The sequence below is a fragment of the Helianthus annuus genome, chromosome 16, assembly GCF_002127325.2.
Source record: "Helianthus annuus cultivar XRQ/B chromosome 16, HanXRQr2.0-SUNRISE, whole genome shotgun sequence".
NCBI lineage: Eukaryota > Viridiplantae > Streptophyta > Magnoliopsida > Asterales > Asteraceae > Helianthus > Helianthus annuus.
This window is the reverse complement of record NC_035448.2, coordinates 99,845,653-99,863,950: the sequence shown is the minus strand read 5'-3', so window position 1 is coordinate 99,863,950 and position 18,298 is coordinate 99,845,653. Positions and strand designations below refer to the sequence as shown.

The window sequence follows — 18,298 nt, the reverse complement described above, 5'->3', positions numbered from 1 at the left end:
TAAAAAAAAGCCTAAAAAACACACAAAATTTTTTTTTTCAATTTTTTTTTATAAAAATCGCTAGTTTTTATATATAAAAAAAACTTTTTTTCAAAAAAAAAAAAAATTTGTGTAGTGCACATGTGTAATAATACACATGTGTAGTACACATACATATGTGCAGTATTACACATGTGCACTACACAAAAAAAAAATTTTTTTTTTTTGAAAATCTTTTTTTTATATTAAAAAACCTGCGAAATTTTGATTGCAAAAAAAAATTAAAAAAAAAAATTTTTGTATGTTTTTTTGGCTTTTTTTAATTAGTTTTCGAGTTTTCACAATAACTAGTGGTTTTCATTTGAACCTTCCCCTATATATATATATATATATATATATATATATATATATATATATATTAAGTTTAGTGAACCTCATTCACGTGTACATGTATGTTCGGTTTGCTTGCGTATATTTGTTTCACAAATATATATGTATATCTCTTCAAGATATAATTCTTAAAAATATTTATTTTAACATCGTATTTCCGTTAATGTACATGTACGGTATTCTTTGTGAGTGTACACTTCAACAAGTGTATTTGGGCACATCACTATGTACTTGCGTATTTTATACGTATATGTATACCGTATTTATACTTATATTTGTGCATTCCATCAATGACATTTATGTCGTATTTATACGTATATGCATATCGTGTATATACGTATACTTGTACATTCCATCATTGGTACTTATGTATGTATTATATACGTATTTGTATACATGTACAATTTTTGTATTTTTTGTAATATCACCAAGTGTATTTTTGTACGTATTCCATATGTATCCGTATAATTGTACAATTCTTATATTCCATATGTTACACTTAGTGGATTTTCACTTTACACTTTCCGGAATTTTGTGGTATTGAAAATATTTATTGTCGAGCCTAAAAATTATATTATTTTTAGTGTTTCTTCATAGTAACCGTATATATATATATATATATATATATATATATATATATATATATATATATATATATATATACTAGTCACTTACCCGCGCGATGCGGCGGGAGTGGCAATTTACAATAGTATAATTGTTTACCGTTAGTTTATCCGTCGTCTCATGAAATATTGTATAGTACTTAAGTTAGTTTTCTTATTCGTGATACAATGGCACTGGTTTTTCTGTTAGTTTATCGATTATTTGGTGATCTTCTATAAGAATAGTACAAAACAAGGAAGTAGATGTAATTAAAAACAAGAAGAGTTCAAAACAGTCAAGTAGCTGGACAAAACAATAAAAACACCGTGCGGGGAGTCTCTTGTATCTCTTCCTGTTTTACCAATACATCCGTTCGCTTATGACTTTCTTGTACCTTCTCCTCTACTGTACCAGATTTCAACACATAAAAAAATGTTAGACGCCTACAGGTGGTTTAAAATAGTAATTAAAAGGTAATTTCTGGAAGCAAATAAGGCACAAAATCTACTAACTTACCTTCTTTTTTATTCGGATGCGATTAATTAATCACGCAACACTTCCTGGTAGACAACATTTGATGTGTAAACTCCGCTTTGTTTGAATTCTCTTCGTACTTTGTCTTGAAATCCCTCTTGATAACGCGACATAAAGTTGTCCATGTGAAAATACAGAATCCGGAAGATAAATACCAACGTTCGGAATTGTTTGACCTTGAGCTTTATTAATCGTCATGGAAAAGCTAAGTCGAATTGGAAATTGTTTTCTTTTCAGCTTGAATGGGAACATGTCATCTTCAGAAAGGGTTAGAGGGATTCTTGGCAAAAAAACTCTTTTGCCGGCATGTTGACCGACTGCAATTTCCGCATCAATAACATTTCGCATGAAACCCTTACATATCAATCGCGTGCCATTACACAGGCCATGTGATGGATCGATATTACGTAACAATCTTATTGGGCATCCAATTTTTAAACGAAGCTTATGAGGCGGCAAACCACTAACATTTAGCGAGTTTAAGAACTCGACCGGATAGAAGTTGCGCTGATCGTCTTCAGCTTCATCAAAACTGTAATAAACTTTTTCCTCCCCTTGAAAAATTTCAATCATTTGATTATTAATCTCGTCAACACTATCATTTTTAGTGGACAATATTGCTCTAGAGATTATATAATCTGAAGAATATACATTATCTTCAATTGATAGAAAGATGGCATGGATCAATTCTTTTATAGCGTTTTCTCTGTTGTTGCACTGAATTGTCATGTCATCGGGTATGCGGATATAGTTTCCTTCGATTGGTTCTTCAGTTCCATCGCCGACTCTTAAAAGAAATTTAGAAAACCATGGATCTTTTAGCGCTCTCATATTTATGGTCAACCGCATCTTCTTAGTCAAAGACCAAAGAGGTGACATTCGTACGCTGGAGTCTACAATCTGTGCTCGAGTGCCACGTTTAATAACCGGCATCACTTGTCTGAAGTCACCTCCCATAACCATTATCTTTCCACCAAATGGGAGACTAACACCTATAATGTCTTGGAATGTACGATCGACTGCCTCTATCGCCTGTCGTTTAGCCATCGACGCTTCATCCCATATGATTATTTTGGCAGACCGAATCAGTTTAGCGGCCCCACTCTGTTTTTTGATATTGCACATTGAATTATTTTCAAGATTAAGAGGAATCTTGAATCTCGAGTGAGCCGTTCTACCTCCTGGCATATTATTAGCCGCTGCACCTGATGAAGCTGTTGCGAGAGCAATAAGACCACGTGACCGAATTTCAGTAAGCAAGGCAATGTACAAAAATGTTTTTCCAGTTCCACCTGGACCATCAATAAAGAACACGCCTGGAAGATCATTATCAACATGCATCATGATCTCATCAAACACGTTTTTTTGGTCCGGATTAAGTGAATCTTTGGCACTCAAGTGTTCAGGTTCGAAAACAATCCCATACTCTTCTTGTAACTCACGATAACCTGCATCTTGTAAGTTAACATCGTCTGTTATCTTAGGAAGGTCGAACTCATTGAAATTTTTACCCATGGATTGTACAAAGACACTAATTTCGGTAAGAACCATATTTTGAACTCGTTCTATACTTTGACAGTGTAACCGATGATCTTCAGACAGTGAATCAAAGTGGTCATTCCATAACTTTCGAATATCTCCAGGTTGGCAAAAAATCATTATGGTCGCAAATAACCTTCTAAGAGCATTGGGAAACTGAAACGTAGAGGCTTCTTCGAGACATTGTGATAGATATTCATCGTCTTCTATTAAGCCTAACTCAAGAGCTGCTTTCTGAAATGTCGCACATTGTTGACCATTAACTGTGCAAAGATGTTCAAAAGAAGTAGGCCCTCTGACATTTGACAAAAGTAGGCGTAAGTAGTACCTTTCTCCTTCAGCTGGATTAGCGGAAACGATACGACCTCTTTGTTTTTTACCGAAACGACGACTCTAACGGTGTGTGCTTCCATTCCACGTAAAGTGTTTTGGAAAATCTTTATACAAATGTACCCTTGCTGTTTCATCGTTTCTATTTATCTCAAAAAATGCTGTTAGCATGGTTCTCTTATCCCTTTCCCTATCAACAATGGGCATCAAGTCATCATCTCTAAATCTAACCATCTGATTATTTGGGAGATGAAGTTGTAAGGCTAGAACAGTAGGAAAGATTTGAGAAAGAGGGAAGGAAAAAATGCGCCACATAGCTTCTGGGGGCGATATGTAGCGTGCATCTTGAAATCTTTTTATCTCATTAATAACAACCCCTGGCTCACTTTGATCGACTTGAATAACCTGTTTGTCATGTCCTTTATAAACATATTTGAAAAGATATTTCACAGATTTTATACTTGAGCAAACTTCAACATTCATGTGGCAGTTAAACATCATCAAAAGCCTTGGGTTATATGGGACCACCCATCTATTATCAAGTGTTTGTCCTCGTAGGTCCACTTCTATCCCGGTGTCTCTCCTTCGATACAACGGATACGAATCTTCTCCTTGTGTCGTCTGTTCGTTAAATTGTCTAGGATAGTGAAAACGACAAATTTTAGGATCACCCTGCATACAAGGACTGCTTGATCGTAAATTGCCGCAAGGACCGTGAATCATGTGCTTGACAACCATCTCATGCAATCTGGGATGTGTTAGTTTGTTAGGAATTTCAGCACACACAACCTTATCATAATGGTCCGCGTTATTGATCTTGTGTTGCGGGTACATGATTAGGAGAAAATGTGCATGCGGCAAACCCCGCTTTTGAAATTCAATGACATAGACGTATGCCTTAACTTCCCTGAGGACATGTTTCTTGAAGAGTTGATCCTTAAGATCTTCTAATTTAGCCCGGAACACTCTTGAAACAAGGTCTGGACGATCTGTAGTAGTTTGACCAACATGTAAGTTATCACATATCTCAGGCCACTTAGGATTGCATGTCATTGTAAGGAATACATCAGGCTTGCCGTCATCTTGAACTAACCTCATCGCGTCTAGAAACCGACGTCGCATGTCGCGAGGCCCCCCCGATGAAAGATGCAGACAACACAATTCTTTTCCCGACTCTGTTTGCATGAACCTCACCAGTATTGACGCAATCCACAATACCTTGGTACAATTCAGCCCGAATCTTAGCCTGGTTTCTCTCACAAAATTCTAAGCGTGACGTCTCAATTTTGATGTAAACATCAACCACAAACTGCTGTAGCAGCCTACCACCGAACAAAAGCACATTATCGGTAGATCGAATCTGGAACTTGTAACAGTAGTACTCTCGCATAGCCACGGTTGTTCGACCACTTCGTGTGTTTGCCTCTGAACGATGAAGATGTATTAAAAACAAACAGTTAATAAAAATAAAACGCATTACACTATTTTTATGATCTTCACTTAAAAAAGGATAACAAATTGTTGGTACCTTCCATTTCTCCTTCGATGTTGTCATTGTTGCGAACCTCATTGATTGATACTCCGTGACGTGGTATGTTACCATGCCAACCCGACTCACCATTAGGAAAAAATAGAGGATACGACAATGGATCGTAACAGCTGAAGTACGGCTGAATAGTTTGACTATATTCAGACCTACCGTACACAATAATACTTCGTTTATACGAAGTGATATTTTCATTACCTTCAACCCAAATACCAGCAACCTATATAATTGTGAACTATAAGTAAGTAAAATAAGCAATACAATTAAATAATTGCAATTAATATAATATTATATATACCTCCGATGTCGTTGGTCGGTTGTACACCCTTTGGTCAAGTTCAACCGAAGTATTCAAAGTGACTCTATAGTTGTCCAGAGGTCCAGTTCCGCAAGTCTTCTAAATGTATCGACATATGGGTTTGTAGAAAGAACACGTGTTAAAATCTGAGTAATACGCCGATCAAGATTTGGCCATCGGAGTCTGTGATCTAACTCAGTATCAGGATCGTAAAAATACAACTGCAAGTACCTAGGGGTCCCATCCCTCGGAACTAATTGGTCGATTCTGTGATATATTCCTTTATGTGCACGAAAAGTATATACGCCGTCTCTCATATTGTTCAATGTATCATCCAATGTCACACCCATTGAGGCAAAAGAAAAATTGGTATTATAAGCACGGATGTTTTGCCTAAACATATCTCCAATTTCATCTTGAGACGTGAAAAGTCGGTACAATTCCTCTGGAATTTCTAAGTTTGCTAACACAGTTTTCCCACTCATACAACAAAAGGTATCAAATTCATACTGAAATCGTTTTGCTCCACAATTAGGACATGCACCTCGTTCCTTTAAAACACGATGCTCTCCAGGTACACCATTGTAAACAAAATTATAAGGATCATCTTGCACGCTCCCATCTTGGAAGGAAGGTTGATCAATTACTTCAGCAAATTGGGGTAATAAAGTACGCGGATGAATTCGAATACCTAAAAAATTGGTGTATTAAGTAATGAAGGTTGTAAAAGATGTCAAGTTCGAAAAAAAGAAATCATTGTTAAATAAATAGAAACCTCGTGATGTTCTATGCCTGACTACGTCAATTACAGATGGGAATGTGGTTGTCGGCGTAACATCATCTATCGGAGTTTGGTTGACTTGACTGCCATTTGAAATACGCATTCCATTATCGTTTCGTGTATTAGAACATCCTTTATTGTACTCCTTGCGTTTTATAGTAGAAACACTTGAGGCGTTCTCATTTGTTGTTTGTGTAAATTGAGTAATATTAGTTTGTAAACTTCTTAACGGCGTCCTTTCTGTTGACCTATTACTCATTAAAGATATTGATGAAGCACTTTGGGAGGCATCACCACTCCCAAATTTAGATACTTTGTTATTTTCTTTGCGTGCAGCATAGTATCTTTTGTGATACTCTTTTCGTTTTTCAGCTTTAGTAGATCCGCTCGAGCTAGAAGCATGATTACGATGGTTTGGTTGTCCATTAGTCATTGTAAATTGACAAAGTGACAAATACCTTGCAAATTAAATAAAAGAGAGTTATCATAGATGATGAAATTCTCAAATCATTACAACATTCAAACACATGACTTAGAGAAAAACAAACTGAATGATAACATTGAAATACATAATGATAACATTAAAATACATGACTTAAGCCGAATATCATGACTTAGAGAAAAAAAACACAAATCCTTAAAATGTTGACATACATAATGATAACATTAAGTGAAAGCCAAACTAAATACTTGGTGAAACAATGGTCTCCACAAACACCGCACCCTTAAAACCTCGAAACCAAGTAACGGGATAAAAACATTCGAAGGGCTTCATATCCATTTCAATTGTAAACAACTTCCCTAATTTAGTCATCACAAACCAATTACCATTTGTCACATAATGTGTTATATCGCACCACAATGACAATGATATCGGGGGGATCGGAGGACATGATAAGACCTTAATCCAGTAATCCCCTTGTAGCGTCCATAGGTCAATTGTCATCTCAAACATGCCAGTGCTAGCAAACATGTGAAGCTCATTTTTTACATTCACTAAAACACCTTGAACCATTCCTGTAGAAGGAACAGGTGGAAAGCTTATCTCCTTGAACTGCTCCGAATTAACATCAAAACAAATCACCACATTCGTACCTCCAATCCAACATTCGCAAACAGTGAAATATAGAGTACCACCACAAAATGTGCCAGCTGACCAATTGAAATGAGGGCTTAGGTACTCTTGTCTTGTTATGAAAGGAATATTTCTCCAAGAGTCTACTTCCCTAGAATAAACATAGACACCAAGTACACCACTCCTACGCTTTATATGCAAGACCTTGTAATCATCGTCAGCGTCAACGTACAAACCAATGGCATCAAGGTTATTTATATAGAATCCATGAGAATCAGGGGTTGACAAATGCTTGAAAGCAGTAGTTGTTGGATTCCAAAGAAGCAGCTCGTATGTATGATTCAAGCAAACACACAACAATCCGTTCAAATGTGAAAGTATTGAGACATCATTATTTTGGTGATGGAATGGAAATGTAACTATGGAGCTTGGCCCATAGTCATTGGATTGAAAGATGATCGGATGAACAGAGCATGTTAGGTCGTCAATTAGTAGAACTCTCTGGTTAGATGAAACTAATGAGCGAGAACAATGTATCCTTACGAAATCTTGTGTTGACAGTAACGCGTACCATTGCTTACATACACTCTTAGAACGACCTACATCCTTCGCTGGCACCCTCGTTAATATCTCAAACACGATTGTATGAACAGGAAGGTCAGCCATGGTTATACCTTCGTTTAACACAGATAATGATTATTTAGTTGTCCAATCTAAGAAGATTATAGTTTGGTGAAAAATAGGTGTAACCATTACTTGTAAAGCAAGTAATATAACATACTTGTAATATCATATTATAAGATTAGACAAAGTAAAATATACTTCTACAATTACTTCAATATGAGGGGAAAAAAAGGGCAAAATACTAAACATCAAGAGAGACTTTAATATTCAACAACTAAACATATAACAACACCAAATGTTTCTAACTTAAACACAAACTTGGATAACGATCCATAATTTAAATATCCCGTGCCTCGACCATATCTGGTTCATACGTAATCGTACTCAACTCCGTAGACTTCAAAATATTAACTGAAATAACAAATAAAATATAACTTTTATTAAATTACATGAGCCATTAAATCTAACTAATTTTTAGAATGTTCATGTGTAAAGCATAACATACTATCTGGTAGATGAACCAACTTGACACGCGATACATATATGATAGACTTTTGTTGCACGGCTCGAATGGTATGTATAACATCGGAAGGCTTCAGAGCGGACAAAAACATTTGTATTGTGTGACAACTGTATATTACGGTTTTGGATTAAAGTTCTGCTAATAATAATATTTTCTTACATATAATGTAAATATTATGTTTGTAATATGTTAATAATAAATAATAACTTACGTCTTATCTCGAAGAGAAAGTTCAAAACAACATCGATCACGTTTGCCTTCTATTATTCTCCCAACCACATCTATAACAAAATCAGCCAAATCGTATACACTATATTATACATACATATATAAACTTTTATATATTTAATAAAAAAATATAGATAGAGAATTTATATGTACCAACAATAATTTTTTGAGGTCTCCTGTCATGCTTCAATTCTATAATGGAAGGGACCAATGGATATAAAGAAGCACCCCTTGGAATCGTAAGCATAAGTGAAGAAAGCTTTGTATATTCGTTGATGACAATTTTTTTCTCGGACCAAACTAACACGTAATTCTGGTACTTTGGGTACTCATGATATTTGAGATTCTCAATTTGGAAATGATTTAAGGAAAAAAAACCACCCATCAATGCCGCGTCATTATATATGTGTATCAAATGTTGTGGTACGAACGCAACAATTTTTTGTCTCTAAAAAGAAAAGAAATTTAGTGGTGGAAAAACGCTTACTCGTATAACACAAAGTAAATTAAAATAATGTTCTTACGTGTTGATCAAGAAAAATAACCACTAATCTCTTTTCATCGACGTCATGCCAAATAAACTCCACCTTAACAAAGATTATATTATACCATGCTCTATCATTTGTCAATGATGAAAATTCTTCAACGGAAAAATGATAGACATATCCTATTAAGTGTTTAATGTTAGTTAACTAAAAAAATAAAAACTCCAGAAACTTAAATTTAAACTAAAACATGATTAAAATTAAACAACAACAAATTTAAATTTAAAGTAATACATAATTAAAACTTACATAATTAAGATTCAAACTAATTCGAGAAAAAAAAACTACAGTCATCATCAAAATTGTTCTAAGGTTCCCAAACCATTTCTTCATCCAATGGTGGTTCGTAAACCGCCCCAGGGTCAGTTTCGTACCCTTCAGCCCAGCTCGGTAGTTCTTGTGTTTGACTGTGGTTTTCCACATAAGGGGGGTTTGAAGGTGGAGGATGCATAGGCAGTATAGGAGTGTTTACCACCGGACGATGATGCCCCTCCTCAATTTGTAGTCCACCAAATTGTAGTTGAGCGAATGTATAGTCATACGCCCAATTCAACTCTTCATCCGTCCAACCAAATGGATCATCGTGTTCAAGGTTTGTCACCGGATGAGGGTTTGCCACCGGAGGTGGGTTTGACACCGGAGGTGGGTTTGACACCGGAGGTGGGTTTGACACCAAAGGTGGGTTTGTTGATCCTTGTGGTTCAATGGGAATTGGATAACCACCACCCATACCTCACAATTGATATTTGTTTGGAGTGATTTATAAACTGAAAAATACAATTTTGATTGTATATAAAGATCAATTTTAAAGCAAATAAAAATAGTTTGATTAAATATAAAAAAAAGGATTGTGTAAACTTAAACATACAATTTTTATTGGATATAAAGATCAATTTTCTTACCATGTTAAAAATTAACATCAAAGTAAACTGAAACACAAGGATTGTGTAAATTTAAAAACAAAATCTTTTATTGTAACATTTATAACATCAAAGTTAAGTCAGATGTTTATTGGATTTATATTTTTTTGACCAAAAGAAATGGAAGCAAGTGCTGAACACGCCCTTTTGTGCCTGAGGATAGGCCCGTATGAGGGGAAGCCCATATATTAAATTACATGATTATTGGATAAAACGTGTGCCCTTTTTAACATCTTCTAGTAACAATCATTTTGTTTTTATTGATAATATTAAATTTAAAATTTAAAATTTATAGAATAGATTTTAATGCTAAAGACAAAGATAACCGATAATAATATATTAATTGTTATAATCATATATTAATTATTAAAATCTAAAAACATATATTAGCGTTTTAAATATTTAAAAAGATAAAGATTTTGTAAGTCTATAAAGTAAAAGTACATCAATTTAAATGGTTACAATGAAAAATATTAACACTAATTTGAGTGAATATTTGCATACTAAATTTAATGTTAACATCGGAATTAACACTAAAAATATTAACACTAATTTGAGTGAATATTTGCAAACCGACGTGCCCGCCCACCAAAATTTCAAGAAAACCGATAAAACTAATTATATTATCCTTCCGCTAAACCAGACGCCGATTCAAGAAAAGGAAACCACGATTCATCTTAATAACCACTATACTCAACATCACCATATATCCGCATTTAACTATCAACCTTCATGCAATAATATTTAATTGTTCACATACAATAATATTTAGTTAACTTTTCTTGAAAAGTTTGTTTTAGCTTTTACCCTATATTTATTGTTCACATACAATAATATTTAATTAACTTTTCAGTTTTGATAAAAGAACATTTTACATTCGAAATGAACTTTAGAAAATGAACACTAACTATTAACGATTTGACGTTTTTATATTTTATTGAATCATTCTTATAAAAATGATATTTTAAGTTATCTTTTTGGTTTTACTGTTAATGAAAAAATCGGGTATGGAATATTTTAAGCAAAAAATGTTTTATAATTTTTAAAATTAGTAGTGAAAATTAAAGAATAAAAAAATAGTCGTTTAAATAAATTACGGGTAAAGTGCCATAAGATAAGTATTTATTGGAGGGTTTTTTTAGATTGGATGTGATGGTATGGTGTTAACAACCAGGGCCGGCTCAACACTTTGAAAGGCCTAAAGCGAACTATAAATGTGGGGCCCTTTCTAGTTATAACTTACATTATTTTTTGTTGCTTTAAAGCAAGTATATGATGGTATTCTTAAATATTATACTGATATTTTGTAAAAAAAAATAGTAGATTATGTTATTATTATTACATGAAGTATTTTAATTTCAAAGCATATATGTTTGCTGAAAAATAAAAAACTTGTAGTAAATCATGAAATTAAAGCTAATATAATCATTTCTAGAAATAGAAAATTAGCTACTAACGCAACATATATTAGTAAATAAAAACAGACACATATGAAAAGAGAAAACAATGAGAGGAAGAATATGAAGTTGGAATCCTAAAAATAAAAAATCTAACTTTAATGACTAAAAACTCCTTTGTCCATTCATACTTTTATAACTCTGTAAACCAATAACAAAAGATAATATATAATTTTTTTATCCAAATTGAAGGCCTTTTATGGAGTTGTGGCCTAAAGCAAAGGCTTTAGTTGAATTACCCTTCAGCCGGCTCTGTTAACAACAATACTAATTGAAAAAGATGATAATATTCTCACACCTTAACTCCCCTCTATCTCTTTATATATACATAGATATATAGAGAGAAAGAAATAGTAAAAAAGATGTTGGAATAGAATGACTCTTAAAAAAGATGGTGCTCTTTATGACGTTTTATTTTAGTATGTATCAGGTTTGGGTGAGCAATAAGAATATGTATCATGAGAAGGCTTTAAACATGAACATTCATTGGTAGACGATTGAAGAGAGGGAAATCAGGCGAAAACACAACATATTAATGATCATTTAGTTAATAATATAGGTTATTTGGTTAATAGTAACGAAATGATATTTCACGCAATAGCCTTTTATCAATCAAATTTAAAAGTTTCTATAAGAATAATAGTTTTTGTGACCAAATGGTACATATTATAATAACTTATTCCTGAATTAAAGAATTTTTACATCTCATATTGTAATACTAATGAATTTCATAATCAACAGCCCAAAAAAACAAAGAGGCAGTTAAACAATACAGATCAAAAAACCACAGTTATTTCAACATTTACAACCTTCTAAAGTTAAAAGCCACTGTTAAAAGTTACAAAAAAACCAAGAAATTTGGAAGAACTTACAATAATGCAAGAGGCAGATGTAAAAAGCCGACAAAAAATGTGAAACCTTGATGTGAGAGCCGAGAAACAACGCAAGATCCAGATGCAAAGAGTCAATATATTCTGAAATCGAAGTAAAATAGAAGTTGTTAGGTTGATGTTTTGAAGGTTTAATTGATGCAAGACTTAAAAGTAGGATTTAGTTCAACTGAGATAAACTTACAATTTGAAAGTTTAATTCGTCTGAGTTGAGTGATTGTAGAGTGTTGAGCTTGATGAAGTATTTGTAGAGACTGAAGCAAGCATGCTCTCTTTCACACAACAGTAAAATCTTGCTTTACAGCTGTAGATGTAAAAGCAGTAGTCAGTTGAGTGTAGTTGAGGGTTTGTGTACTTATAGAGACTAAACCAAGCATGAGACAACAGTAAAATCTTGGATACTGACATGACTTGGTTTTTGAAAAGGTTGAGATGACTTGTAAAGCAGTACACGGTAAGTAGTAAAAAAAAACAAAAAAGGACAAAAGTCAAACAAAAGATACTGACATGACTTGGTTTTTGAAAAGGTTTGAGATATATTAAAAGATATCATTCTAACTAAAGACTTAAGAATATCAAAAAAGTCTTTGGATTATAAGTTGAAGTTGGATTCTAACTAAACCATTTGGTATTTGAAAGGGGTATTTCCAGCTATAAGTTGAAGTTGGATTCTAACTAAACCATTTAAAGTTACTGCAGTTATGGTTTATTTTTTTTATCAGCCTGGACTCTTTAACTGCTTCAATTTTTGTTCTTAATAATTTAATTGGTAATCTGTCACATAACTCATCTAGTTTCTGTTATTTTTTCCTAAAGATCTTTTTCTGTATCCATTTAGTTATTCATAGGACAAAAGTGACTTGTAAACTTATATGGTTCCGTTATATCTATATCTATGAGCATTATGTTAGTTCACCATATAGAACTAATGATACCTGCGTGATAACTCTCAATACCCTCCAAATTTCATGTTGTGCCGCACCCCACGATTCTTTAGTGTTGAGTTTATTTGCATTTTCAACAGCATCATCTATCCCTATCCCTGGGAAGCATTTTGACTCGTAATCGTTGTGCTTTGATGGTGCGTAAATCTGGCATAGACAGTAGACACAATTATTGTTAGATAATGTGTTTCAACTTTATGTCTTTTTTTTCATTATACGTTATACTTCTGCTGACTATAAAAGCCAAACATCAACTTTATGTCTTTTTTTTTCATTTTTATTCATCGGTAAGCTGCTTAAGAGGGCAGGAAAGTAATTCTGGAACACTTACCTCGGGATATTGGCAGTTTTTACCCAGGAATCGTAAACCGTTTGTGATGAGTTGTCTAGATCTTGAACCTTCAAAATGACAAGATGGAATGAATATGGATTTTTTTTAATTTTTTACGTCTAGCGGTGGAAAATGGTGGGTTGGGTAACAGGCCATACTTGGTATGAGTCAAAACCGTCAGGTCAGCTTACGTTGACCCGAATTCACATGTTAAAGACGATATAAACTATGCAGAACTATAGGATGCTATATGCATTAAAAGTACACCTTGGGCGACTATGAACCGTTCAATCCATTCAACCCGTTTCCTTTTAAAATAAATTTCTTTTATGTCTGTTAAAGATAAAACATAGCCGAAATCGACTTTGGACCCGTTCAACGTGCTTTCTTTTTTACTAACTTTTTGGTTTGGCCATTTATATGTAAGTAGGCTGAAACTGCCACATGTATTTACCTGTTTTGTAACTCATGTGATTAACTGATCAAGTTGTGGAGTGGCTGATGCCTCAGCAACCGCAATGTCGACATTTATGTACGCAACAACTTTCGATGCTAACTTTTCTCTGTTTTCTTCAACCCATTCCGTCGATCCAATCTTAAAAAAAAACATAATAATTATTATAAATATTAAAAAAACTAACTAAGATTTGTGTTAAGAGAGATAGAGACCAATCCATATTCTTCTGCATCCCAATTTTGCAAAAGATAATCGTTCTTCGCGGTTTCCAACCTTCTTTACGTAGCTTCTCAAATCTTTCAGCAACCTGCATTTTATGTAATGATCACAAAAAAAAATTATATAAAGGTGTTCCCGGTGCGGCACATGCTAAAAACTTCCCTGAACGCTTTATTACTATTCCACTCCGACATGAATTCGTCGACCTGAGTTCAATAAGCGAATATAAGCGTTTAATGTGCTTCCCAATATTAATAAAATTTAGAAATCAGACAACTGGAGTGTTTAACAAACCTCTGAGGTTGAAAGCTCTATAAGGGCATTAACGTCCTTACTTGCAGCCAGCCTTCTTGCATCGTTCAAGAGGGAGCGGTTTTGGTAAAAGCAAGTATTCTGGAAAGACAGAAAACGAAAAAATTGATGACATCCATTTTAAATTCTAAAACACAAAATCTAGCCTTAAATGAAAATACTAACATACCTCTTCTTCACGTTTATTCCTCAGCTCACTAATTTTGTGATAGGCCTTATCCTTTTTCTCGATCACTACACACAATTCCTCCTCTAAAGAAGCAATCACATTGTTTATGGCCTCCTTTTCAGTCTCGAGTATCTTAAGTTTGGCCTTGATAGCTTGATGATCCTTGCGGACCCCGTCAAGATCAACGCCAATAGACTACAAACAACATGGAATCATAATAAGCATTAATAAATAAACTTTTACACTGGTATATAGAAGAAGAGGCGTTCTTACTTTGACCTGGTCTTGAATGGTACGATTGAGGAATCATTGTTGACTTCAAAGTTGAAATCACCAGGTGGAGGTGCATATTCTTGTGGAAAAGCACTTGCAAAAATCTGTAACGATTTATAAAACCGTTAGATAGTAATTCTTTTATTTTAATGATAATAATAACGGAAGTTAAAACACACCTGTGAAGATGAACCAAGACGCTTGGAGGCCCGCCAAATAACTTCGAGATTTTTATCCCCTTTTTGCTTAGCTTTATCTTGGTAATCAATCCGGCCGAAGAAAAGAGAATCAAATCCAACCTAAATGATCATAACGACTAAAGTTTAAAACTTTAAAACAAGTAATAAAAGTGATATTAACAGTTTTTATAAGCGTCAATAAACCAGAATATATGACCTCTGCCCCTAACAGACAAGCCTAACGTTGTTTGATCAATCATATTACACAAAAACTAAATGCATACTAAGAAAACATATTAAATAAAATCAGAAGCATATCCCCCGCTTGCGGCGGTACCCTACCAACGTCAATACCTTCCACCATGCGGAGGTGACCTGATGTAGTTAATCTTGTGAGGGGTGACACCCTACGGCGTGGCGGTGATCCGCCACGAGGATGGTGATTGGCCACGAGGACTGTAGCTCCTGCTTCCGGCAAAAAAGTAAGTTATTTTCATGTACTAAAGTGAATAAACATTATATGGCAATTAAGTAACAAAACAAAAAAATAATCTCGTGTTTCAGAAATCTCACCTCTGAACGTAGCTAGGACTCCGTCGGTACCTGTTGACTGGGCTACGGCCGCGGCGGCGGCGTCTATCACCACCGCCACCACGGCACTCACGAGCAAACTGGCCAACGTCACCACAATGGTAGCATTTCAAATCAGAACCACCAGAGCGACCACGACCTCCACACGCCCTCCGCCACCTCCGGATCCTCTACAGTTGTGAGACATTTCTACTCTTCAACCGTTCTTACCTGGTTTAGTCATTAATATATGAGAACTCAGAAAATAATAAACCCAATGCGCAAATATGTAACTCTAGACGTTAAACTTTACCTAGTTTACAAATCGGGGGAAGTTTTTTCCCTTTCATTCTCAACTCATCAGCTTCTTCTTTCGTCAACCCTTCCGGTGATTCTTGTATAAGCTTTAGGTAAACCGAGTTGCAGGCTTCCATAGAATCACATGGTATTTCGACCTGTTGTGCGGATCATAATGTTTACCCCGAAAAAGATACAACACACCACCAGTCCTAAGAAGAATCTTACCACCAGTCTTCTCCTTTCATTTCAACTAACATTAACCATAAATGCTTCACTTAAACAGTTAACTTAATCTACTTACAGAACCTAAGTGATGAATCAAAATTGTCTGAACAAACTTGTAGAACGCGACAGAGGTTTCGCATGTCGACAGTCGGAACGCCAAGACACCGCACCTCACAAACTGGATCCCTTCGCCAATGCCAATGAATCAGCGCCAACATGTTTTGTTCAGTCGTTCCTCCATTCATAATCTAGTTTTGTTGATTCAACAGTTGCAATCATTGAATCTTTGTTCCTCCTATAAAGAATGAACAAAACATATGATTATACTAATCAATTAATCATCATTCAGCAAATATATCTTCAAACTAATCAGATTTTATCGAGCAAAATGTAAGCAAAAAATCAAGAAAAAAAAAACTAAAACAGTAAGCAATGAAGCACAAATTAAAAATAGAGTAAAATGCCATTTTCGAGCCTGAGGTTTGACCAGTTTTGCGACTTTCGTCCAAAGGGTTGTTTTTTCGCATCTAGATCCAAAAGGTTGGAAATCTTGCCATTTTAATAAACAGGCAAATACCATTCATTTAAAAATTGCAAGATTTCAAACCTTTTGGATCCTAATGTAGAAAAACAAACCTTTGGACGAAAGTCGCAAAAAAACTGGCCAAACCTCAATGACGAAAATGCATTTTGGAATTAAATATAGAAGCCACCACATTGGGTGGGTTTAAAAAAAACCCTAATCTCAAGGGTTTGATAAAAATTCTCCTTAAAACAAACATCAGGTATCACTTTCATCTCCATTCCCAAACTTTTAAACTATACACACTTAAGTGTTGCAGTACCAAAAATTTATGACAGATAGAATTATTACATGTAACGATTTGCAACATACCAGTTACTTTACTGAAAACCGACTCATGGTAACATCATACTCTAAATGCGACACAAAATGCAAACCACACGGACCATCTGTGTACTTTTGGAAAGCTAGGAACCAAATCCAAAATTTTGGTAAACCATAAGGACCATCCGTGTAATTTACTCTTTGTGTTTGGTATATACAAAAAATTAAAGCAAACAGTTTCTTAATAAACAGGCAAATACCATTCATTTGATCAGGTATTTCAAGATTGTATCCATTAGATCTTGTACCTTCGTAGGTGTGGTTGCTGGTAGACTAACTTGTAGCCGTCGAAGATTCAAAGAGGGCATCGTCTCTCTATCCTCACCAGCAAAAAGGACCTGAAAACCTCCTTCTAACATCATCGAACCACAACAAAGCTGTAAAAACAACTTCTACAAATAAAAAAAATTAAATTGATTCAGATCCAGATCTAGATAAACCTGCTACCACAAAGCAGACTGTAGAAGCAGTCAGATGAAACGTGAAACTGTAGAAGCAGTCAGATCTGAACGCAAACCCATAAGATTTGAATGTAAAAGACTCAGATCTGCAAAGTAATGTCATCTTCATCTTCCTCACCCCATCTTCATCTACACCAAACCAACCGAAAATGTCAAAAAATGACCTTGAGTTGACGAAAGCAAGAAATGGAAGAGAAACAGGGAAGAAAAGGAGAACCAACAAAAGATTTACGTACCTGGTTAACTCGTTCTGAGATTTGTGTATACGGTTTGAGTCCTCTTCCCTCTTTGCGAGAGAGAGAGAGAGAGAGAGAGAGAGAGAGAGAGAGTGAGAAGGTGAACGAAGGAAGATGAGTGTTTGAATTTTGGTCTTGCGGGGTTTGGTTTTCACCAGGTTTGTGCTTTTGGGGGGTTGAAGATGAAGAAGATTAGGGTTTGAAGAATGCAAGAGCGGCCGAATGAAATGAATAGGGTTTGGAGAGAGATACGAACATTATATTGGATCCGGAATATAAAATACGGGTCAAGAATATCCGGTTCAAGCTCCGCGTGTGTTGAATGGGTTTTTCAACCCTTTGTGCTTAATAGGTTTGTACAATGGGCTTCAAAGACTTGTAAAGTGGCAAATGACCATTCTATCCTTCCTATATGCTTTATAAAGTAGTATAGATATATATATATATATATCC

At 34.8% G+C, this 18,298-nt stretch overlaps 2 protein-coding genes and 3 long non-coding RNA genes across 7 annotated transcripts; all 5 read right to left on the bottom strand.

Annotated features, from left to right (window-relative positions):
• Positions 1–1,518: 1,518 nt before the first annotated feature.
• On the bottom strand, positions 1,519–4,428 carry LOC110919405. Its single transcript, XM_022163677.1, has 2 exons — positions 3,499–4,428; positions 1,519–3,279 (listed from the first exon to the last, which is right to left on the bottom strand). Exons 1-2 carry the CDS (start codon positions 4,426–4,428, stop codon positions 1,519–1,521), a joined length of 2,691 nt encoding a protein of 896 aa, XP_022019369.1.
• Positions 4,429–6,682: 2,254 nt separating this feature from the next.
• Positions 6,683–7,741, bottom strand: LOC110919404 (putative F-box only protein 15). The gene has a single exon (XM_022163676.1). It carries the CDS (start codon positions 7,739–7,741, stop codon positions 6,683–6,685), a length of 1,059 nt encoding a protein of 352 aa, XP_022019368.1.
• A 4,476-nt stretch (positions 7,742–12,217) lies between these two features.
• Positions 12,218–14,377, bottom strand: LOC118488360. 3 transcript variants are annotated; one of them, XR_004884363.1, is made up of 6 exons: positions 14,207–14,377; positions 13,992–14,132; positions 13,538–13,605; positions 13,219–13,353; positions 12,447–12,566; positions 12,218–12,346 (listed from the first exon to the last, which is right to left on the bottom strand). It is a non-coding gene; the product is annotated as an uncharacterized LOC118488360 (long non-coding RNA). The 3 variants fall into 3 exon arrangements; XR_004884364.1 differs by lacking the exons at positions 13,992–14,132; positions 14,207–14,377 and having other exon boundaries at positions 13,198–13,353; positions 13,538–13,712; XR_004884362.1 differs by lacking the exons at positions 13,992–14,132; positions 14,207–14,377 and having other exon boundaries at positions 13,538–13,702.
• A 55-nt stretch (positions 14,378–14,432) lies between these two features.
• Positions 14,433–15,255, bottom strand: LOC110917124. The gene is made up of 4 exons (XR_002580354.2): positions 15,147–15,255; positions 14,968–15,071; positions 14,695–14,889; positions 14,433–14,606 (listed from the first exon to the last, which is right to left on the bottom strand). It is a non-coding gene; the product is annotated as an uncharacterized LOC110917124 (long non-coding RNA).
• A 782-nt stretch (positions 15,256–16,037) lies between these two features.
• Positions 16,038–17,484, bottom strand: LOC118488359. The gene is made up of 2 exons (XR_004884361.1): positions 17,397–17,484; positions 16,038–16,536 (listed from the first exon to the last, which is right to left on the bottom strand). It is a non-coding gene; the product is annotated as an uncharacterized LOC118488359 (long non-coding RNA).
• Between the last annotated feature and the right edge of the window lie 814 nt (positions 17,485–18,298).

Bases quoted from the DNA above. Each gene is read 5' to 3' on its own strand.
- LOC110919404 (XM_022163676.1), bottom strand. From the start codon at position 7,741: ATGGCTGACCTTCCTGTTCATACAATCGTGTTTGAGATATTAACGAGG.
- LOC110919405 (XM_022163677.1), bottom strand. From the start codon at position 4,428: ATGACATGCAATCCTAAGTGGCCTGAGATATGTGATAACTTACATGTT. The intron at 3,280-3,498 runs GTACATTTGTAT...GCGACATTTCAG, and splicing joins GAAACGATGAAACAGCAAGG to AAAGCAGCTCTTGAGTTAGG.